At 39.1% G+C, this 21,890-nt stretch overlaps 1 protein-coding gene across 18 annotated transcripts in view; it reads left to right on the forward strand.

Moving 5' to 3' along the window:
• Positions 1–21,890, forward strand: part of SYNE1 (spectrin repeat containing nuclear envelope protein 1) — a 476,190-nt gene that overhangs the window by 356,470 nt on the left and 97,830 nt on the right. For all 18 annotated transcript variants that reach the window (XR_008422842.1, XM_053904367.1, XM_053904354.1 and 15 more), the window contains 12 exons: positions 2,807–2,926; positions 4,563–4,763; positions 7,109–7,282; positions 8,717–8,848; positions 9,589–9,785; positions 10,465–10,597; positions 10,940–11,122; positions 12,347–12,496; positions 13,321–13,497; positions 14,193–14,348; positions 18,489–18,644; positions 21,587–21,757. Coding sequence is in view for 17 of the 18 variants with exons in the window: in XM_053904367.1 (XP_053760342.1) it covers positions 2,807–2,926; positions 4,563–4,763; positions 7,109–7,282; positions 8,717–8,848; positions 9,589–9,785; positions 10,465–10,597; positions 10,940–11,122; positions 12,347–12,496; positions 13,321–13,497; positions 14,193–14,348; positions 18,489–18,644; positions 21,587–21,757 (1,950 nt within the window). In the remaining variant the exon portion in view is untranslated. The remainder of the gene's footprint in view (positions 1–2,806; positions 2,927–4,562; positions 4,764–7,108; positions 7,283–8,716; positions 8,849–9,588; positions 9,786–10,464; positions 10,598–10,939; positions 11,123–12,346; positions 12,497–13,320; positions 13,498–14,192; positions 14,349–18,488; positions 18,645–21,586; positions 21,758–21,890) is intronic.

Raw genomic sequence — 21,890 nt, forward strand, 5'->3', positions numbered from 1 at the left:
CACAAGTAACATTTTTTACTAATTATTGACCAATATCACTAAAGTGAATTCCACAGATAAAAATAAATAACTATACCATTTTTTTGAATAAGGGGAAAGCTGAATAAGGGGGAAAATGTGCTAATTCCATCCTACCCTCGGTTAAAAAGGTAATAATAGCAGGAGGCATGAGAGTGACACCTCTCAGTATATTCATCTTTTGAGCCATGTCATTCTGATCTTGAACAGACATGTCCCCATAAGCCTGACTTCCAGGGACCTCCCTTTACCATTATTCTGAGAATTTCCGTCACTTCTCCCTCTGTTGGATCTTTTCTTTTCTGAGTCTCAAGTCTGTCTTTATTGTATGGCTTCCTTGTTTTGTTAGTACATATCCTTACTAAGAAAGGATGCATACTGGATACATTTTTTGATAGTTTGCATATCTGAAAATATTATTATACTATGTTCACACTTTACTGATAGCTTGGCTCACTATAAAATTCTTGCTTGGAAATCACTTTTCTATAGAGTTTTGAGGCTTTTGCCTCATTGTTTTCTAGCTTCTGGTGTTGGCTTGAGGAACTTAAAATTGTTCTGATTCCCAAAGATGTCACGGTGGCGCTCCTGGGAAAGGGTCTGTTTTATCCACTGGGCTGGGCATTCCGTAGGCTGTTTTGATTTAACAGCTTTCCTCTTTCCGTCTGGAAAGTTGTCTAATGATTGATTTAATATTTTTTATTTCTCCATTTGATCTGTCTCCCTTTCTGAAACTCTTTTTATGCAGATGTTGGATATTCTGGTCTAGTCTTTTAATTTTTTTTGTTGTTGTTGTTGTTAAGAGATATTTTGCTCTATATTTTGGAAGACTTCCTAGATTTCAACTCTATACTTTTCTATGGGAGTTTTGTATTTCTGCTCTCATGTGTTTAATTTTCCCTGAGCTCATTTTGGTCTCTGAACAATCCTTTATTCTGTTCTTTTTCTAATAGATGCATTATCTTTTGTAGCCTCTCTGGATAGATTATGATTTTTTGGCTCAAGTTTTATTTTTCCTGTATGGTCTGTCTCCCTCCAGCCTGCTTTTATTTGTTTGTTTACTTTAGTCTCCATCTTTTGTGTTAGAGGCTTCTGAGATTATGGAAATCTTTGTTGTCTCTTCACATTTAGGATGGAGAACTAAACAGCTGACAGAGAACTTTGTGTATGGATGTGGCTTGACAGTTTTGAGAGTTACTGAATTGTGTGGGCTATTTATTGGAAAATCCAGGCTGCAGTACTCTAGAAGATGCCAGGGCTCCCCATGTAGCTTTCTGTGGGCATTCAGTCATGTATCTCTCTGTTTTCCATCAAGTACTCAAATCTGCAACTGGTTCCCCCTCATTCCAGAGACTATCTGTTCCACCTTCTCTAGAAAATGAACTCCCTATCTTTCTCTGGGAAGGAAAGGGGCAGTGTGGATTGAGAAAGGGGCTCTGGGAACATAATTGCTCTTTAAGCAGCTTTTTTTTACCCGCCCTCTTTGTTTGGCTCCCCATCCTACCCACCCGGAGTTCTGGAGACTCCTGTTGCTGTAAGCCTGGTGATGTAGATCTCCTGTGAGTTTAGGATTCGTCTTTCTCAGATTTCTTGCTTTAAAAAAAAAAATTAATGTTTATTTCCTTTTGAGAGAGAGAGATACAGAGTGTGAGCAGAGGGAGGGGCAGAGAGAGATAGATGAGAGGGAGGCACAGAATCAGAAGCAGGCTTCAGGCTCCAAGCTGTCAGCACAGAGCCCGACGCGGGGCTCGAACCCACGAGTCATGAGGTCATGACCTGAGCCAAAGTCCAACACTTAACCAACTGAGCCACCCAGGCGCCCCACACTTTCTCAGATTTCTTAAGTCAGTTATCATGTATCCTGAATTCCAGCTTTCAAAATTTTGCTGGTACTGTCTTCTTTCCTGTTTCTTTATCCTTGTAGATTTGGGTGGGTGGGGGGAGGTGGGTAAGCAAAATATTTGCTGTTTGTAGAGGGGATTCAGGAAAGAGAAAGCAAGATGCATATGTTTCATCTGCCATCTGGAGTCCATGTTCTTTTCATCCTTCAGGGCAACTGATGTTGTGTTTCTTGCAAAGGTCTACTTAGCCTGCTCCAGGATCCAGTGCTGTCCCCCTTCTCCAAACTCCTCTAACGGGGATGAGTTACCGCGAGTTGAGTACCTGATTGGATTCACCCTTGTTTTGTTTTGCTCTGTTTACTCTGGCTTCCTAACCAGACTGTAAGCTCCTTGAAGGCCTGGGTGAGAGCGTGTTCCACTTCTACAAGACCTCACACTGGGAAGAGAAGGCTTAGCACCAGGGGCCACTGTAATAGCTGTTGATTGCTTGCTTTTCCACTAAGCAGAGACCACGCTGACATATTGTCCTTTTGCCTTGCTGAATCTCTCTCCAAGGATGCTTAAACTGCATTTCAGGAGATCAGAACCTGTTCCCCTAGAAAATCTCGGGCAAACACCTTTGCTAACCATGTCCTAAGGCAGGCTTCTCTTTTAGGTGTTGCTGTTCACAAATTCCCTTATTTGTTTAAGCAAGCCATTGTTCTCCCAACCCTTCACATGAAGTCCCTCCTGCCTCCTTACCTGTAAGTCAGCTGACTGTGGTGTAACAAAGGGCCTCCTTCTGTTTTCTGCATACTAGATGGCCATGGTTTTATGCTGTATTGAAAGGAGTCTTTTTGTAGGCATTGAAAAAGTTTGATGTGAAGGCAAGAACAAATAGATACAATAATCACATTGTGCGTGGGGAGTTGTGGGAGTTCTAATGAAATTTCTTAAATCTCACATAGGCAATACAACAGGCTGAAGATGGGCTAAAGGAATTGGATGCAGAAATCATTGAATTAAAAAAGCGTGGTGACAAGTTGCAGATTGAGCAGCCTTCCATGCAGGAACTGTCCAAACTTCAGGTATGGTTTTCTACTAATAGCATTCAGCTTCGATGATACATCCTAACTGGACATCAAGAAAAAAATTATTTTGTTTATTTTCTTGGTTTCTCTCCATAAAATTCATGTCATTTCATTCCTAATCTTTGTCCTAAATATGGTGAAAGTTTCAGAAAATAGGAAATTTTCTGAAACTTTCACCGTATTTAATGCAATGAAATAAATTGTATTCTCATACTTCCAAGATTCTTTTTCTGATATTTGCTTTATTATTATTCCAATGGCTAAGCATTGTGGTATAGGGTAGTTGTGGCATATTATTTTCTACTCTAGAAAATATAAGAATTATAAATCCTACCTAGAAAAGTTAAAAGAGGGATATTTACCTTGTATTATAGTCTACCTGAGAAAACTGTTTTAAAAGCAAAAAATGCTCAAACTAAGACTTTTTAGAAAGTAATTCTTCTCAGGTGTTCAAAACTATAGTTAATCTTTCATACATGTTTGAATGGGAGAAAGACAGCGTTTCAATTCCAGAACAACAACAAAAATTAAACTAGAACGTAGTTGAGATCTCAGCAGAGTTCCCAGCTCCCTCCTGGAATAGGAAATGATTTGGGCTTAATTGGCTTTCTTAGATTAAGCAAAAATCCGACCCCCGGGGGTGGTCGGGAGAACCTGGGATATTAGACCGGCAAACTTGAGCATTTGATGGGCAACGGAGTTAAGTTACATTAAGAAAAAGTGATACACACATGTTAACTTTTCTCCGCATGCTTGTTACAGAGCTGTTGGGGATTAATAGCATTAACTCCAGCACAGGGTCACAAGTTCTTCCTTTTTTGAAAATAAAATAGCTCTTATTTTAAAAAGAACATTTTTATTTTAACTGTCTCATCCCATTATCTCACTTTTCATAATGTCACTAGCCCACAGCCCCCACTTTGCACTCAGACGGTTTTCCAACAGTGCTTAAATGTCAGGTGTAAGAGTCAAACGTCATAGTTGTAAATAGGCATTAAAGTTGAACTTTTCCAGATTGAACCGTTTTGGCCCGTGAAACCTTAATATGATACGTTAATCGGGTCCATATGGTTCAAATAAATTTTGTGTTTGGTGTATCATCATCTCCTAAAATGTCTTTCCAGTTTAAATAGTTATTTACTCCACCACATTTGGCAAAAACATTGCCTTTTTAAGTCCTAAAGTCCTTTTGCTCACATTAACCTCCTCTGTTTCCCTAGCTCTTTATTTAGGGAATAGTCCAAAATCTGATTATTCTGTAGCAGACAAAATATGAAAGACGCTACAGTCAATGACTCTAACACTATGTAAATGTTAAGAACATTACAAAAAATTAGAATTACGTTTACATGTCCCTCAGCCACACAAACAACTTTTCAACATTTCAACCCCACGTCGCACCATAAACTCCTGACATCCTGAGAAGAGAGCTGTCGAATCTGCCTCCTTTTGAAGGAAGTTTTCAAAGAGGCTCATGAGAAAGGCAGGCAGAGCCTTTCATACAGGGCATCACCATCAATCAGATACCTGAAGGAGTATTTTTGGTTGGGTTGTGGTCTTGGGAGGGAGTATGCTTTTCAGAGAAGGGCCAGCACATGACCTGAGAGTGAGTATCACGGTCTCTGTTCCATAGGACATGTATGATGAACTAATGATGACCATTGGCTCCTGGCGGAGTAGTCTGAACCAGAATCTCGCCCTCAAGAGTCAGTACGAAAGGGCCCTGCAAGATCTGGCTGACCTGCTGGAGACTGGACAGGAGAAGATGGCGGGTGACCAGAAAATCATTGTGTCTTCCAAGGAGGAAATTCAACAACTGCTTGACAAACATAAGGTAAAAAGGGACAGAGAGAGAGAGAGAGAGAGCGGGGGGGGGGGGGGGTGAGGTGGGGGGTATATAGTTGCAAAAGCATGTTCTCAATCACTGTTATTTATATATATATATATATATATATATATATATATATGTATAGTAAAATAGTAAAACCTATTATTGTCAATCTTTTATGAGTTCTTCCTTGCATAAATTACTCTTTAAAATTAAGCAACAAATGTATGTTCAAACCCATGGGCATTCAGTAGTCCAGGAAAATTATAGAGGATAGGTTTCTATAATTTTGTGAGTTAAAAAGAATACCAACGTTCCTAGTAATTTTAATTATCACTTCCTCACTAGTATTAGCCAGGCTTTCTCCTATCATAAATTACAACCAGTGGGAAACTTGGGGACTTTCTTCGAAGTGCCCAGCTTCCTTCTTAATTCTGCTTTTGTCCTCTGTGTCTTTTATGCCCATTTATTCCTCTAGTGCTAGGTGTTTCCTCTGCCTTCTGTTGCCCTGGACAAAGGCTCCTTCTCTGTGCCCTGGGAATGCAGAGCTGCCCACTCGGCTGTGGGATGGGGTTTCTGTCTCTTATGTGTATCACTCAGTTCCTCTGGCCCTTAAGCACATGCTCCTCTGGTTGCTGTAGGCCTCCAGAGTTTATTCTTGGGGACATGAGTCCTCTTACTACATGATCAAACCTGGGGGGCCTGAGATTGCCATGTTCCATGGCCAAGCTCAGGTTAGACACTATTCCTTAATAAAGGAATGCCTGTTTAATGTGCACACAACAAATAACTCTTGCATTATTAAAATGATTACAGAAAGAAGAGTTTGCCAGGCCAGAAGCCCAAACTCTCAGACTGTAGGAATGTCATATGCATGGAAACTTTGAAAATCCCGTTGGATTAGAGATAGTTAACATTATGCTAGTTAACATGTAGCTCTTAACATGTGGTGTCTTATAAAGGTAAATTTTGGGGGGGAGGGGGAATTGCACTTCTTGCTATTTTTCCCAGGGAGTTTTGTCCAAAACTTTGTGATTTATTAAAGCCTTATCATTTGGCTTTGAAAACATCGCTTTAAAGTTCACAGCTGGTTTTCCTCAAATCTTTGACAACAGCAATAAAGTATCATGCTGAGTTATTCCAGAGAGGAAGCTAGGATCGATGAGCATAAATAACAGAGACGTAGGCTCAATAGGTAAAGAACTCTAGAAGGATTTGGTCGCATGGAACAGATAACTCTCCTGGCCATGGGAAGACCATCCAAGGCCATTAGCAGGAGATTGGGTTGTAAAAGGAATATCAGTTTTTGGTGCATGTTGGGCTAAATGACCTCCAAGTTCTCTTCCCACTTGAAGAGTCTATGATTTAATAGTTGTCAGTGAAAAATGAAGATACTGGCTTCTGTTGACCAGACATTTTCTGAGGGAGAGCTCTATAGTGAACATGTTCTACATAGACTGGGTGGTTCAGGGTCCTCACGCACAAAATGGGAACTAAAACTACCTACCTCATAGAATTGTTACAAGGTTAACTGAGTTGGTCAGTAAAGCGTTGGTAGAGTTTTAGCATATAGTACACACTAAATATTGTTATCAACTCCCAGCCCTTCAGCCCTAACCACAGTGGAGGGAACAGGAAATGGGATGAGCTCTGTCTCCCTCCTCTGGGGCCTGTTACACATAAAAAATTAACATTTAAAAATACATTTGTAGGACTGTGCAGGGCCTACCATTCTGTCGTGTGTAAGTATAATAAAAGGGAAATTTAAAACCGTGTAACAGCAATCCGTACATGTCAGGCTGTGCTTGGCAGTGAGTATTGGAGCACAACAAATGCTCTGGGAATTCGGAAGAGTAGAGTTCAAGCCCAACCGTAAAGGAAGGAAAGTCATGAATGTGTCAAGTGAGGACATCTTGGGAAGTATGGCATATACACAGAGGCCAAAGAGGGGAGACTGGTTGCCAATGTGTCTGAGGGACAAGGGAGGCCAATTTGTGTGGTGGAGTTAATGAGAGTCTTCCAGATCGTATACAGGGATGAGGCATTTGGAGAGCAGAGGAGTTTTATCAACAGCTGGTCACATCTGAAGGGCTCTGTTTGCGGGGACAGAGTATCTACAGCACATCACATGTCAGTGCACTTGAGGGGAGGGATGAGAGGCCAATTAAGAGACTGGAGTTCCCGTCTCTGCGGGAAGCCGTGAGTGCCTACGTGAGGCAGGGGCTTGCAGAGGTGGGAAGGTAATGCTCACATATTGCCTGAGTTCCGTCAGCTTTTACGTGTGAAGCAGCTTTTATTGTAAGGTGGTATATGAATGAGTCACTGACCTCTTTCTACCTGACAAATTGCAGGAATACTTTCAAGGCCTGGAATCTCATATGATCCTGACGGAGACACTCTTCAGAAAGATAATCAACTTTGCGGTCCTACAAGAAACGCAGTTCCACACAGAACTGATGACACAGGCTTCAGCTGTACTGAAACGGGCTCACAAGAGGGGTGTGGAGTTGGAGTACATTCTAGAGGTGAGACTCCTGATGTAACACCTTTCCTACAGCAGACCCAACTGCAAAGCACACCCTTAATGGAAGATGTGTGTATTCGTGCAATTCACCTCAGAATTGGAACTCCCAATTCTCGGAGTCCCTCCGACTCAGTCTCGTGTTCTGCCTTGTTTCCCTTGTATTTCCTATTTATGTTTGGAAAAGGCTGTGCCATGCCGTGAGTCAGCTAGATTCATCGAATACTGACTTTGGACAGGGCGTGATGGTATTTGGGGTTTTGACAGTGAGACTAAAGAGTGGCCGATCTTTGCTATCCATTATTGAAAAAGACTTCGCATGATTTTTAAGAAGACTTTCCAGTTTCAAATAAAATAAAAATGAGAATTTAGGAGCGAGTGGTTTGGGATTTCTCCTTAGTAGAATGTCTATGCTATATATTTATATTTATTAAATGTTTGTGGTAGCTTTTTTGGTCTGTTTGTGAATGTAACATATTTACTTTGCTTTACTACATGAAGTAAACACACCCTGCCCTTTTGCTGAAATCACGCCCTCATCATTACTGTGGTAAAGAATGAAACCACGCATATCAGATGCCTGATACGTTCCAGATGCACTATGTACATTATCATTTCATCCTCACGATGGACAAGATAGTTGTTATTATCCCCATTTTTTTAATGTTATAAATTAAACATTTTTAATGTTATACATGTTATAAATTAAACTTCTCTGAGGGTCAGAGAAGTTTAGTAACTTGCCCACGCTCATACTGCTGGTTGGTTATAGACACCCAAGCGTGTTTGCAATGCTTTTCAGGGTCGCCATCTGATTACTTGCTTCAAAGCCATCTTTTGCTTCCCAAAGCAAACCAAACACAAACATCTCCAACTAACTATGTATTTTTTATTTTTTAATTTGTTTTGAGTGAGAGAGAGAGAGAGAGAAAGAGCAGAAGAGGGGCAAAGAGAGAGGAAGAGAGAGAATCCCAAGCATCAGCTCAGAGCCTGACACAGGGCTTGAACTTGAACTCATGAACCATGAGATCATGACCTGAGCCAAAAATCAAGAGTGGGGTGCTTAACCGACTTGAGCCACTCAGGCGCCCTTCCAACATAACTTTGAAGTGAATCTGTTGAATGCGTACTTTGCACAAAAAGAAGATCGTGGTTCTTTAATGAGGATTTTTTTAAATGTTTATTTATTTTTGAGAGAGAGAGAGAGAGAGAGAGAGAGAGAGAGAGTATGAGTGGGGAAGGGGCAGAGAGAGAGAGAGAGACAGAACCAAAGCAGGCTCCAGGCTCTGAGCCGTCAGCACAGAGCCCGACGCAGGGCTCGAACTCACGGACCGCGAGATCATGACCTGAACTGGAGTCGGACGCTCAACTGAATGAGCCACCTGGGTGCCCCATAATAAGAATTTTTTTAGCTTACAGACTGATACTGTGTTTCTAGACATGGTCTCATCTGGATGAAGACCACCAGGCGCTCAGCAAACAGCTGGAGGTGGTGGAAAGTAGCATCCCAAGTGTGGGATTGGTGGAGGAGAGCGAGGAGAGGCTCATCGACCGGATAACACTCTACCAGGTCAGCGTCCAATGGCATCTCAGTGTGAAAAGTTTCCACATTTCCTTTTGAAACTTCCCTGTGGTTTTAACTGAATCTAAACAAACTTGCAGTCAAATATTGTATTAAGTACTTTTACTTTTATTTCAAGCTATTAACATTGTTGAAAGCAGATAGGTTTTAAGTATTTGTTTTATAATAGGAACATAAGATCTTTTTTCTTTTTTTTTTTTTTTCCTGTTTATTTACTTTTGATAGAGAGGCTGAGTGTGAGCAGGGGAGGGGCAGAGAGAGAAAGGGAGACAGAGAATTCGAAGCGGGCTCCAAGCTCTGAGCTGTCAGCACAGAGCCCGATGCGGGGCTCAAGCCCACGAACCGCAAGATCCTGACTTGAGCCAAAGTCGGCCATGTGACCAACTGAGCCACACAGGCACCCTCTTTTTTTCTTTATTTAACGTGAGATCTCTTTTTGAAAATTCAACTGAGCATTTTCTGTGGTACGTGTTGGTGTCACACTATTCTTAATTACAGCTTGATAGTTTTAAGTGTACCTGAAGTTACTACAGAAAAAAAAAAAAAGAAAAAAGAAGGACATCTATACTTAAATATATGTGAGCCATCTCAATGTTTCTTGGGTGCAAACGGTTGAATTCTGACTAATAGGGAACAGAACATTACGAGCACCAGAGAAACTATAATTCTTGAAGAGAAAAAAAATGCATCATCCAAAGTTTTAACCTGGTATTTTCAATCAATTTTAGCATTTGAAATCCAGGCTTCATGAATACCAGCCCAAATTATATCAGGTGTTAGATGATGGGAAACGACTGCTCATATCCATTAGCTGCTCAGATCTAGAAAGCCAGCTCAATCAACTGGGAGAACAGTGGTTGGATAATACCAACAAAGTGTCGAAGGAACTTCACAGATTGGAAACAGTACTGAAACACTGGACCAGGTAATACAATGGCTGTTACTCATAATTTTAGATTAACGCTGCGGGCTCTTTCTAACACTACTGGGTATGGGCTTAAAGAAGATAAGGTCCCCCTAGGCACTTATCTTGTAATTTGGAAAATAAAGGCGAAAACAAAGCCTTCCCTCCCTTAGATTCTTGGACAATTGTATAAACAGGCAAGCAGAAGTGGGCAGGGAAGCAGGTACCCAATGCCCCTTACCTTTGAGCTCTGGTCCTCCCTTGCCTATTGGCTGTACATGGGTGTTCACAGGAAAACCTTAGAAGGGGACATAGAAGGAAAGTATGTTCGAGAAAGTAAGGGCAATGGGAAGTATTCAGGAGAAGTGGAGGGTTGATTTTACGCCATGAAATACTCTATTTCTATGCCACCTTTACTTCTAAGAACTTTTAATAATAGTCATCTAACATTTTCTAAATATTCTCATTGTGAATGAGTAGGAGAAAGATACATACTTTTTTTGCATTCAGCTTCGAAATGGGAAAGCTGAAGCTTGCTTAATGTTTAAATTTGAAGGGAATTTGAGAGTGTCCCATGCAGGGCATTATTCTCCCAGACCTGTTGTATCTCTTGTTTTAAAATTGGCCTTGCTGAATAACATGGGTTAGCAGAAAGGAGGTATCAGAGGTTTACTTGATAGATGCATTAATATAATTACAGATATCAAAGCGAATCTGCAGAACTTATTCACTGGTTACAGTCTGCAAAAGACAGGCTAGAATTTTGGACTCAACAATCTGTGACAGTCCCACAAGAACTGGAAATGGTCCGTGATCATCTAAATGCTTTCCTGGTAAGCCTAAGAATCTAAAACATTTGATTCAATTTTATATACTTAGTAAGCCAAGCTGAAGAGAATTTGTCAATGTTAACTATGTGTGGTCAATAATTATGCAAAATACTAGGGTTCAACATTGCCTCATTAAAGTAATTTTCAAGGAATGGCTTCATTGTTGGCTTTCATTCAAGGCAATGGTATACTTTTTTTTTTTTTTTTTTTTTGATCCTCTGGAGTGCTTAGCATAACTCCTCTTCAAGACGTATAGAAAAATTGTTTATGTAGTAAATGGTTCTCTTTTCTTAAATTAAAGGTCTAACTATTTAATCCTGATTTGAACATTGCTGCTTCTTTTAGGAGTTTTCCAAAGAAGTGGATGCGAAATCTTCCCTGAAATCATCTGTTCTGAGCATCGGAAATCAGCTTCTTCGATTAAAGAAAGTGGACACGGCTTCCCTACGTTCAGAACTGTCACACATTGATAGCCAGTGGACTGATCTGCTGACAAATATTCCGACTGTACAGGAAAAGCTCCACCAGGTATAGAAATAATCATAGGTTTAATTCATAACCATTGACTTAAACAGTAGTCAATGGAAAGAGTGCTAATCTGCTTTTGCTTTCAAATGGAGATCTGATCTGTCATGGACAGTTTGCCTTTTCTCTCTTCCATTGTTCTGCACACTAAAGGTGAGCTGTTCTACAAAGCCATACCTACAAATGTCATTTCTTCCAAGGACAACTTCTTTAGTGTGTGTGTGTGTGTGTGTGTGTGTGTGTGTGTGTGTGTAGTTGCAGTAGAAACTTCATCTGGCCTTGTTTAAACTTTCTTTTTAAAATGTGGGTCGCTCCACTTCCCTCATAAAGTGAATAGTTACAAGAATTCAATCACAATGTATTTTCAAGACTTATAATCTCGCCCATAATAGAGCAACTGGCATTCAATAAATTTAAGTACTTCCCTTCTCTGGAAATATACCTCCCTTCCCTGGATCCCAGACAGTGTATATTTACCTCTCTTTGATATTCATCACTCTACCAGGTATGATAGCTGTGTTTAATGTTTGGGTCTTATCCCTCCTAGTCAACAACTATATATTTCCAGGAGGGGCAGGAAATATCTCACATTCATCTCTGTATCTTTCTGCACCACATAGAAGTCCATAAATATTTTAAATGATTGCCCTTGTTCCTCCAAATCATTGCAATAAGTAACTGCAAAAACGTATGTTAGATTAAGTAAGATTCATAAATCTAACCATATTTTAGTTAAAGAGTAAGGAAATTGGCCATGCTCTTAGGAATAAATATTAGAGTGCCAAAAATCTAGAAAATGATAGTTTGTAATGTGGTATTTTTCTTTCTTCCTTTAACATTCCTGAGTCATAATACACAGAAATTTTTACAAGATAATTAATAAAATACATCTGTTGAATGTTTTGTAGTTAGGTTTTTTTTTAACTCATAAAACTAGCTATAAAATAAGAATAATATTTCCTTCTTGCTGGTATTTTGATTAATTAGTTAGTGTTTATACAATGTTTGTAGTATTGGATGTCAAGTGAACATAAGATGCCTATTATTGTTCATTGTTTGCCTGATGTTTAATTTCAAGCTTGTAATAAGGTTAAGATCCAAAAATGTCATTAAGAAGTGTTATCTCTTTTGGCACGTCAATAAATATTAACGTAGGGTTGTGGGGTTGGCAGAAAGTTGGTTTGAATTTTAACCCTCGTGCCTTCGCTCTGTCTCTTACTGGGGCAGCTCCAGATGGATAAGCTGCCATCCCGCCATGCCATTTCTGAACTGACGACTTGGATTTCTCTAATGGAAAATGTTATTCAAAAGGATGAAGAGAACATAAAAAATTCGATAGGTTACAAGGCAATTCATGAATACCTTCAGAAATACAAGGTAGTGGATTTTTTTTTCTTTTAACTTTTCATATTTTAGGACTAGTTCATTCAAAAGAACTCAAAACTCAACTTATGCACATCAGATTTTGGAGTGGATGTTTCATACATAGTGACCAGATAAGGGTACAAGGGTAAAAAAAAAAACTGCCTCCCTAGTTGTAGACATAGAAAAGCTGTCCGGTGTTAGGGATAATTTTTAAAAATTTTTTTCAATGTTTATTTATTCTGAGAGAGAGACAGAGAGGGCAAGCCAGCAGGGGGAGGGCAGAGAGAGAGGGAGACAGGATCCTAAGCAGGCTCCACTCTGTCAGTGCACAGCTCGATGCGGGGCTCGAACCCATGAATTGCAAGATCATGACCTGAGCGGAAATCAAGAGTCGGTTGGTTAATCAACTGAGCCATCCAGGTGCCCCAGGAATAATTTTGAATAAGATTTTGTGTCATTTAAAAAATAATAAAAATAAATGCTATAATTTATGAGTATGTTATAGTGAGGTTAGACAATTTATCCAATTCTACATACATCCTCTACCTAAAATGTATACATATATTTATATTCAATATATTAATAAATTCAAAATTTTATAAATTTTTATATATTTAAGTCAGTAATTTATACTTTTATAAATTCAGTATGTTCATATATGTATATATTCAATTTCTGATAATAACGAGTTATATAATTATAAGCAGATTGTGTCATTTGGACTAAATCACAGAAATGATAAGATTAAAGTTGTTTAAGGCTTTCCAATTCCTGATAAAATACAAGACATTTATGTGCATAACCTTGTTTCTTTATTTCCTCCCTTCCCTTTTCAGGGTTTTAAGATAGATATTAACTGTAAACAGTTGACAGTTGATTTTGTGAATCAGTCCGTGCTACAAATCAGCAGTCAGGATGTGGAAAGTAAACGCAGTGACAAGACTGATTTTGCTGAGCAACTTGGAGCCATGAATAAAAGTTGGCAAATCCTGCAGGGCCTAGTGACTGAGAAGGTAAGCCACGTGGCCCCTGCTGTCCAACATGCCAAGACCAGGGACGGTCTGCAAAGAAAACTCAGTTCACAAGCAGTATAGCTTCACACAGCACACAAACGTTTCTGAAGGGGACACCACTGAATCCCATTGCGCTAAATATTCTTTACTCTCGTTCATGATTTTCTCTTATTCGTCTTCTACTCTTCACCCATTGTACGTTGTTTTACTTTTTTTTTTTTTTAATTTTTTTTTTTTAACGTTTATTTATTTTTGAGACAGAGAGAGAACAGAGCACGAACGGGGGAGGGTCAGAGAGAGAGGGAGACACAGAATCGGAAGCAGGCTCCAGGCTCTGAGCTGTCAGCACAGAGCCCGACGCGGGGCTCGAACTCACGGACCGTGAGATCATGACCTGAGCCGAAGTCGGACGCTTAACCGACCAAGCCACCCAGGCGCCCCTGTTTTACTTTTTTAAAGATGCCCCTTAACTTCTTTTGCCTTTCCAAGTTGACTTTACTTAATTACCAATACTAGTCACCGACTTATACTTTATAAGATTTGCTTTTTAATCCTCTATACAATAAGCTGTATCTTAACAAGCTCTTAATGTAGAGGGAGTAGTGGCTTGAGTAATTGGAGGAAATGGTGGCTTCAGTGCCAGTGATTTGATTTTAAAATAAAATTGCAAACTTCGTTTTGTTATGTGTGTTCAGATCCAGCTGTTGGAAGGCTTATTGGAATCTTGGTCAGAATATGAAAATAATGTGCAAAGTCTGAAAACTTGGTATGAAACCCAGGAAAACAAACTAAAACAACAGCATCGAATTGGAGATCAGGCTTCAGTTCAAAGCGCCATGAAAGACTGTCAGGTACGTTGCCCGGGGGGCTGACATGCATTTGTCATAGTTTCGTGGCAGGTGCCAAAGGAGTTTTCTGGACCTGGGAGCTGAGAGTTAAATACTGAAAAAAGGTGTATTTGGTAATGAATTTCTCTGATTATGTGAGTTTATGAGGTTTTTTTTTTTTTAACTATTATGTTTTTCACCTATTTAAAATAATTTGAAATTATGAGAATCTTGAGACATGCTCTGAGGTAGACACAGTGCTACTAACTCCCACATGCTGCTCATCAGATTTAATAATTAAACATTTTGACATATTTTCCTGAATTACTCCTTTTCTTAAATATTTTATAGTGAATCCCAGACATCATGTCATTTTATTCCTGCATGGTACAACACACGTCTCTAAGAAGTTGACATTTTCATATATAAACATAACATCCTTATCACCACAAAAACTTTGACAATAATCCCTTAATGCTATTCAATGCTCAGCTCATAACACCGTCTCTACAATTTTCTTTAAAACGTCTTTTTTTTTTTTTCCAGTTAATTTGTTCACATAGGGATACAACAATGTCCACATGCTACATTTGTTATTAGATCTCTTAAGCCTCCTCAGTATTTGTTAATAAAACTAACTTGTTGCAGAATCTGTAGACTGGTCCCACGTTCAGGATTAGCCTGTGGACTTCCTTTAAAGATGTCCTCTGTATCCCCTGTATTTCCCATAAATGGACGTTAGCGCTAGAGGCTTGACTGAGTTCTGTTTTCAACTCTAAGGAGCAGAGTGCTCCTCAGACAACAGCGTTACTTTCTCCCACGTCCTCTGGGAAGCTCCAGCAGCATCCGCTTATTCTACCCTTAATGGTGAGAGTCTCTCCTGCAAGTGGAGTGAACATGCTCTAAATGGTTTCCAGTGACTTAGGAACACTTAATATTTGCTCAGGTATTCTTGTTTATGCAAAAGAAATGTGAGTTATTGCAGGTAATGCTGTAATAAAATTTTGAAATAATTCAGTGATTTCTAATACACGGAGCAGCTGTGATGGTTCTCTGTAGTGTTTCCCAAGAACAGCCGAAGACTCCACTATAAGATAATTCTACAGGAACGCACCTTTCCCCAAATCTTGTTTTTATATTGTAGACTCCAAAAAGAAAGGCCTTTCATAACAATCTTCCTTCCAACTGGCAATTTTTTCGGGGGGCAGATGTAAAGAAAGATCTATTTAAACTCTCAGTCAAAGCTTTTCCATTTAGAAACGGAAGAGCAGATACCTTTGTGCTGGGCTGACGCGCTCACGGATTGTAATTTCCAGCGTGCATAAATACGGCAGAACCAACATATAGAGAAATACCCTGAAATTAAAAATATGCTTCTCATCAGAAGAGGGGTGTATAAAAGACTGAAGACCAAAATTATGCCTCACCTAGACTCATAGCATTTCCAGGTTTCCAGGGGCCAGTAGTGTTTCTAATTTCGGCCATCAATTTTTGTATATCAAAATACGCCAAAAAATCTAGAATTTCACAATTTTACTTTGAGGGATGAGAAGTCTGACCTCTTAAGCTCCCGAGTGTTTCCATTAAAATGAAAAGATAATTAGCAAAATTAGTGCTTCTTTGTTCTGTCATTGTGATAAACTTTACTGTTAGAAGTGAAATAATACGTTAACTTTTCCTTTTTAAAAAAATTCATCTTTAATTTTTATTTATTTTTCAGAAGGAAAGAGCATGAGTTGGGGAGGGGCAGAGGGAGAGGGAGACACAGAATCCGAAGCAGGCTTCAGGCTCTGAGCTATCAGCATAGAGCCTGACACAGGGCTTGAACTCATAAACCATGAGATCATGACTTGAACGAAAGTTGGGCGCTTAAGTGACTGAGCCACCCAGGTGCCCCTAGCTTTTCCTTTTTACTTCTTTCTCTCCTACTTTTTTTTTTAAGTTTTTTTTTTTAACATTTATTTATTTTTCAGACAGAGACAGAGCATGAACAGGGGAGGGACAGAGAGTAGGTAGACACAGAATCTGAAACAGGCTCCAGGCTCTGAGCTGTCAGCACAGAGCCCGACGTGGGGCTCAAACTCGGGAATGGCAAGATCATGACCTGAGCTGAAGTCAGATGCTTAACTGATTGAGCCACCCAGGCACCCTTTTAAAAAAAATTTTTTTAATGTTTATTTATTTTTGAGAGAGACAGAGACAGAGCACAGGCGGAGGAGGAGCAGAGAGCTCCTCTTTCTTTTTCATCTCATTAATGTACTTTTTGCCTGCCATTTTCCATTTTGCTTTTTTTTCATGACCGTACCTTTTATTTAACAGAGATGTTACTACCAGAAAATGAAGCGGAGGTTTGGCCAAGTTTTACTCCTTTCCGGACCCAAATTTGAGTCTCTCCCGGAAGGTCACACAAGGCAGTGTCAGGAGGGAAAGCTTGAAATGTGGTTTAAAGAACTTCACACCAATGCCAATTAGTGATTTCAAATTTAGTCATTTTTTTTTTTTGAAACAAAGAACAGAATGAAAGTAACCCACGCAGTTATTTTGGGGCATCACGTATAAATCACCACAGCTTAACGGCAGGTTCTATTTGGCAGTACCATAAACCTTGATAAAAATTTATTGTCATTTTTGAGAAATTGTTCCTCTGGACCAAAGTGTGATGTTCAAGCCAGCAGACTTAAATCGGTGACTGGATTCAACCTTTATTTTGTTTAGAACATCTTGAATACTTTCCCACTCTTTCAGAGGTGATTTATTCATTTAAACCAACATAAAAAATGATACTTATGAATTAACTCAAGTTAAGAATGATTTATTATAGCAAAAAAATGTTAGGTTTGGCTTTTTTCGTCAGTGATCAGAAACAGAATCATCTTTTAATTATTATTGAAAGGAAAGGAAAACACACTTTCGTTTTGCACAAAATATATATTTCAGTCCTGTTTCCTTCCTGGATTTTGCTTTTATGCCAACATAAATGTGCAGGGCATTTTAGGGATGTGTTTTGAAGCAATGGGTCATTCATTTAATATTGCTCACTAAAAAAAGTTAACATCTATGGGTAAATAAGGATAAATTTATTTCCAATGGTTGGATTTTAGAATCCTATTAGAGACATTATGGTTAATCTTTTAAAGAAGTAGAGAAATCCTTAAATAGTGAAATTGTGTTTTCTATACTGCATAGAGGACCTATAACCCTAGTAATCATTATATTCATTCTCTGGTTAATTATCAAAGCTGTCAAAATATTGACAGAATTATGAAGTGGAAATGAAAGAACAATATTAAAAACGAAAATGATCTCTTCAGGCTACTAATTGCATGAATTTCTAATTACTACATCAAGAAAAAAATAGCTTTATGATAATTAAGGAGAGAAAAATAAATAAATTGGTACTGACTCATGGCTGATTACCAAATAGTTGACTATAATAATACTATCCTATGTGAGCCAAGTTTTTAACAGCTTTAAAAGACATTCCATATATTCATTATATATATTTCATATATATTATTTTAGAATTTTCTTCACTTTAACCTCCATGGCTACATACCTACGTATCTAGTTCTTTTTTTTTTTCAATGTTTATTAATTTTTGAGAGACAGAGACAGAGTGCAAGTGGGTGAGTGTCAAAGAGAGAGGGAGACACAGAATTCGAAGCAGGCTCCAGGCTCTGAGCTGTCAGCACAGAGCCCGTCGCGGGGCTGGAACTCATAACCGTGAGATCATGACCTGAGCCAAAGTCGGAGGCTTAACTGACTGGGCCCAGGATTCCATTCTACTGCATGTCAGCCTAGGACTGTGTAACTTTTCCAACACCAGGATATATGATTTTAAGAACATAAATCATGTTATTATTTTTCACATATATTTCTTTCCTTCTGACTCCTTAAAAAAACTTACCTGGTGCTATGCCTTTATCTAGTAGGTAATCAAATTTTGCTTTTTAAAAGTTATGCTAATTTATCTTGGAATAAAAGGACTATTTTAAAAATTTAATGTAGGAACGAGTAATGCTGTGTGAAAATGCTCTCCTGAAAATGACAAATTTTTTGTATCAATAAAAAATTGCGAGGATATGAGACTGTAATGGCTCAATTTCAGTGGACTGCAGAGTTCCGTAATAGAACAATTTAAAGTGACTGTTTTTAATCTCTCAGGATCTAGAAGATTTGATTAGAGCAAAAGAAAAAGAAGTAGAGAAAATGGAGCAGAATGGACTTGCTTTGATTCAGAACAAGAAAGAAGAAGTCTCTGGTGTTGTCATGAGCACGCTGCGGGAGCTCAAGCAAACCTGGGCAAATTTGGACCACATGGTAATAACTGCTTGCAGAGACCTGACGTTAAGACCACGTTTGCCACCTCATGTCCACATGTGTCATGGGTTTTGGTTCTCCTGAAATAGCTGAGTAGTTACAGAATATCAACCTTATCTCTTTGTACTAAGTCTACTTTATCAATCTCCCTTAAAAAAAAAAAGTCTAGCTTTGGATATTTCCTATAACAGACATTATCATGAACATTACTCTCTTAATAGTCTCATCCATTCCCATGTCCATAGATACCACCTAGGTACAGACAGTTCTCAAATGTGTCTCCCCAGCCTGGATTTCTTTCCTAAACTCTAGACAGAGAGAGAGAGAGAGAGAGATGCAACTTATAGACACCTCCTCTTACAGGACCAGTAGACATCTCAAACTTCCATGCCGAAGCCAACTCCCAACTCTTGCCCCACAAACCTATGCTTTCTGCCATCTCATTGATTGATGGCTCTGCCCGGTTGCTTAGACAGAAGACTGTGTGGTCATTCTTCACTCTTCTCTTTCTCTCATTCCCCATGTCTGGTCCCTCAGCAATTTTGTCAGCCTTCTTTTCAGAAGAGATCTAGAATCCAGCCTCTCCCCCATCTCTGTAGCCCGCACCTCGGTCTAAGTCAGCATCATTGCTGGCTTTGGTTATTTCCATGGCCTCCATGCCAGAGAGGTCCTATTAAATGGAAGCCAGATAACACTAGTCATCTGCTTAGAACCCCTCAATAGCTTCTTGCCTAGTTCAGAATGAGGCCAAAACTTGGCCCCATGACCTGGGCTCCCATAGTCCCTTTGACCTGGCCTCTGCTGCTGTCCCACAGGTTCCTATTGCTTTTGATCTCTCCTTACTCTTGAACTCCAATGGCCCGTTCCACAGCCAGGGACTCTGCATTGACTGTTCCCTCCATCTGGAACACCCTCTCCCAGTATCCTCATGGGCTACTCCCTCTCCTCAAATTTCTTGTTCAAGTTCATCATCTCAGTGAGGGCTTTCCTGTCTACTTTGTTTTAAATGACAGCTTCCACATCCCTATCTCACCCTCCCTGACTCTCTTCTCTGCTTTGCTTTTATCTATATTATTTGTCAATTTCTAACTGAGGATACAGCCCACTTGTTTAAATTTCTCTCACTAAAATGTAAGCTCTATGAAGACATTTGATAAATACATGCCGAATGGAGTGCTGAATCCTCCAATAATAAAGACATGTAACAACAGATACTGCTCTGCACACACCTGTGTGAGTAGTCACCATCCATACTTTGCAGAGATGCGGGCTAAGGCACAAGCAGGTTAGGTGACTGGGACCCTTGGAGCACAGCAAACAGCTCCTTACAGTCTATGTACTTGTCCAGGTGCAGCCTTCGAGTCTGTCCTTACCTTGTCTTTAACCCAGTTTTAAATCTATTTTATTTTATTTTATTTTATTTTACTTTATTTTATTTTATTTTATGCATTTTTATAAACAATTACAAATCTGGGAAATAATTTACTCTATCAATTAAGTGATTCTTTCACAGAAACATCTTTTCATGAAAAACCAACAAAAATGATACAAAAACTAAACAGACTGTTTAAAAATTCTGATTAATCTCCTGGCTTTGTTTTCATGTCCACCCCTGACTTTCTGGGTGAAGTCCGCCCCCTCTCCGGTCCGTACCTCTGGGCTTTATACCATTTGTGAGGCAGCACTTTTGTAACCCTTTGGCCTATTCGATAGTTTGGTTGGTTTCAGCATTTTTCTTTTATGCTAAGAACAAAATCGGAGAAAGCAGGGACAAATTAATTTATATGATCTCTTTTCTTAATTATGGCCATACTTACTCCTTATTCAAAACATTACATTTAGAGGATTAAGGGTGACATCCAGGAAGTCCAAAGTAGATATCTTTATAAATGATACAGATCAAACTAAGAACTTACATTTTCTATTGCAGATAAGTCTAGGGAAAGAATGTTCTTAGATGTTTTGTCTTAAGATAGGAATTTGAGGGTTTGTGTGCATGTGTGTGTGTGTGAGAGAGAGAGAGAGAGAGAGAAGAGAGCATGCATACGTGTGATGGAAGGAAGGAGGGAAGGAGGGAGGGAGGAAGGGAGGGAGGGAGGGAAGGAAGGAAGGAAGGAAGGAAGGAAGGAAGGAAGGAAGGAAAGAAGGAAGGAAGGAAGGAAAGAAGGAAGGAAGGAAGGGGATAAATAGATATTTTTTATTTCATTTCTTGGGACCAGACTGCGTAGATTCAAATCTAGAACTCTCATATTCTGATAGTATGATCTCAGGTGATTTTCATAACCTGAGGTGTCTCAGGTTTTTTATCTATAAGATGGAGATAATAATTACAGCCACCTCATAAGGTTATTATAAGGATTGAATGAGTTCATACATTTAAAACACTCATTTAATATATTTCCTAAACTGTGGTATTAAATATATTGACCTTTTATCACTTTTATATTATATAGATATATAGAATGTATATTATGTGTATTACATACAAAGGTCCTATATTACCTTTTTAAGCATTTAAATTTAGACTGAGTAGTCAAAAGTATAAAAGACATAAATTTCAATATTGCTACATATTTTCAAATCTTTTTTTTCTAGTTTACTTATAATGCCTGAAACCCTGATGAAGTTCTTAGATACTAATGTTGCTTCCATCAATTCAATATATATTCTATCATTTTTTTTGTTGTTGTTTATTTATTTTTGAGAGAGAGAGACATACAGAGCACAAGCTAGGAGGGGCAGAGAGAGAGGGAGACACCGAATCCAAAGCAGGCTCCAGGCTCCGAGCTGTCAGCACAGAGTCCGATGTGGGGCTCGAACTCGCAGACTGTGAGATTGTGACCTGAGCTGAAGTCAGACCCTTAACCGACTGAGCCACCCAGGCGCCCCTCCATCATTTTGAATATTATGCAATTATAAGAAGTTTCTGTCTCTTTCAATAGGTTGGGCAGTTCAAGATACTGTTGAAGTCCGTGTTTGACCAATGGAACAATCACAAGGAGGCCTTTGATGAGATAAACAGTTACCTCATGGAGGCCAGATATTCTCTTTCCCGCTTCCGCCTGCTGACTGGTTCTTTAGAAGCTGTACAAGTTCAGGTAGACAATCTTCAGGTAAGGAATGAATTTAACCCATCTTTAATATTCTCTTTAGTTTGATAAAATTAAAAAAAGCAAATGTGAACATCATCCTGGGATATTGCTATATATTGTTTACATTTAATTATTTTTAAATATTTAAAATTAT

Source organism: Panthera pardus, unplaced genomic scaffold (assembly GCF_024362965.1).
Source record: "Panthera pardus isolate Hobbes unplaced genomic scaffold, ASM2436296v1 HiC_scaffold_17, whole genome shotgun sequence".
Taxonomy (NCBI): domain Eukaryota; kingdom Metazoa; phylum Chordata; class Mammalia; order Carnivora; family Felidae; genus Panthera; species Panthera pardus.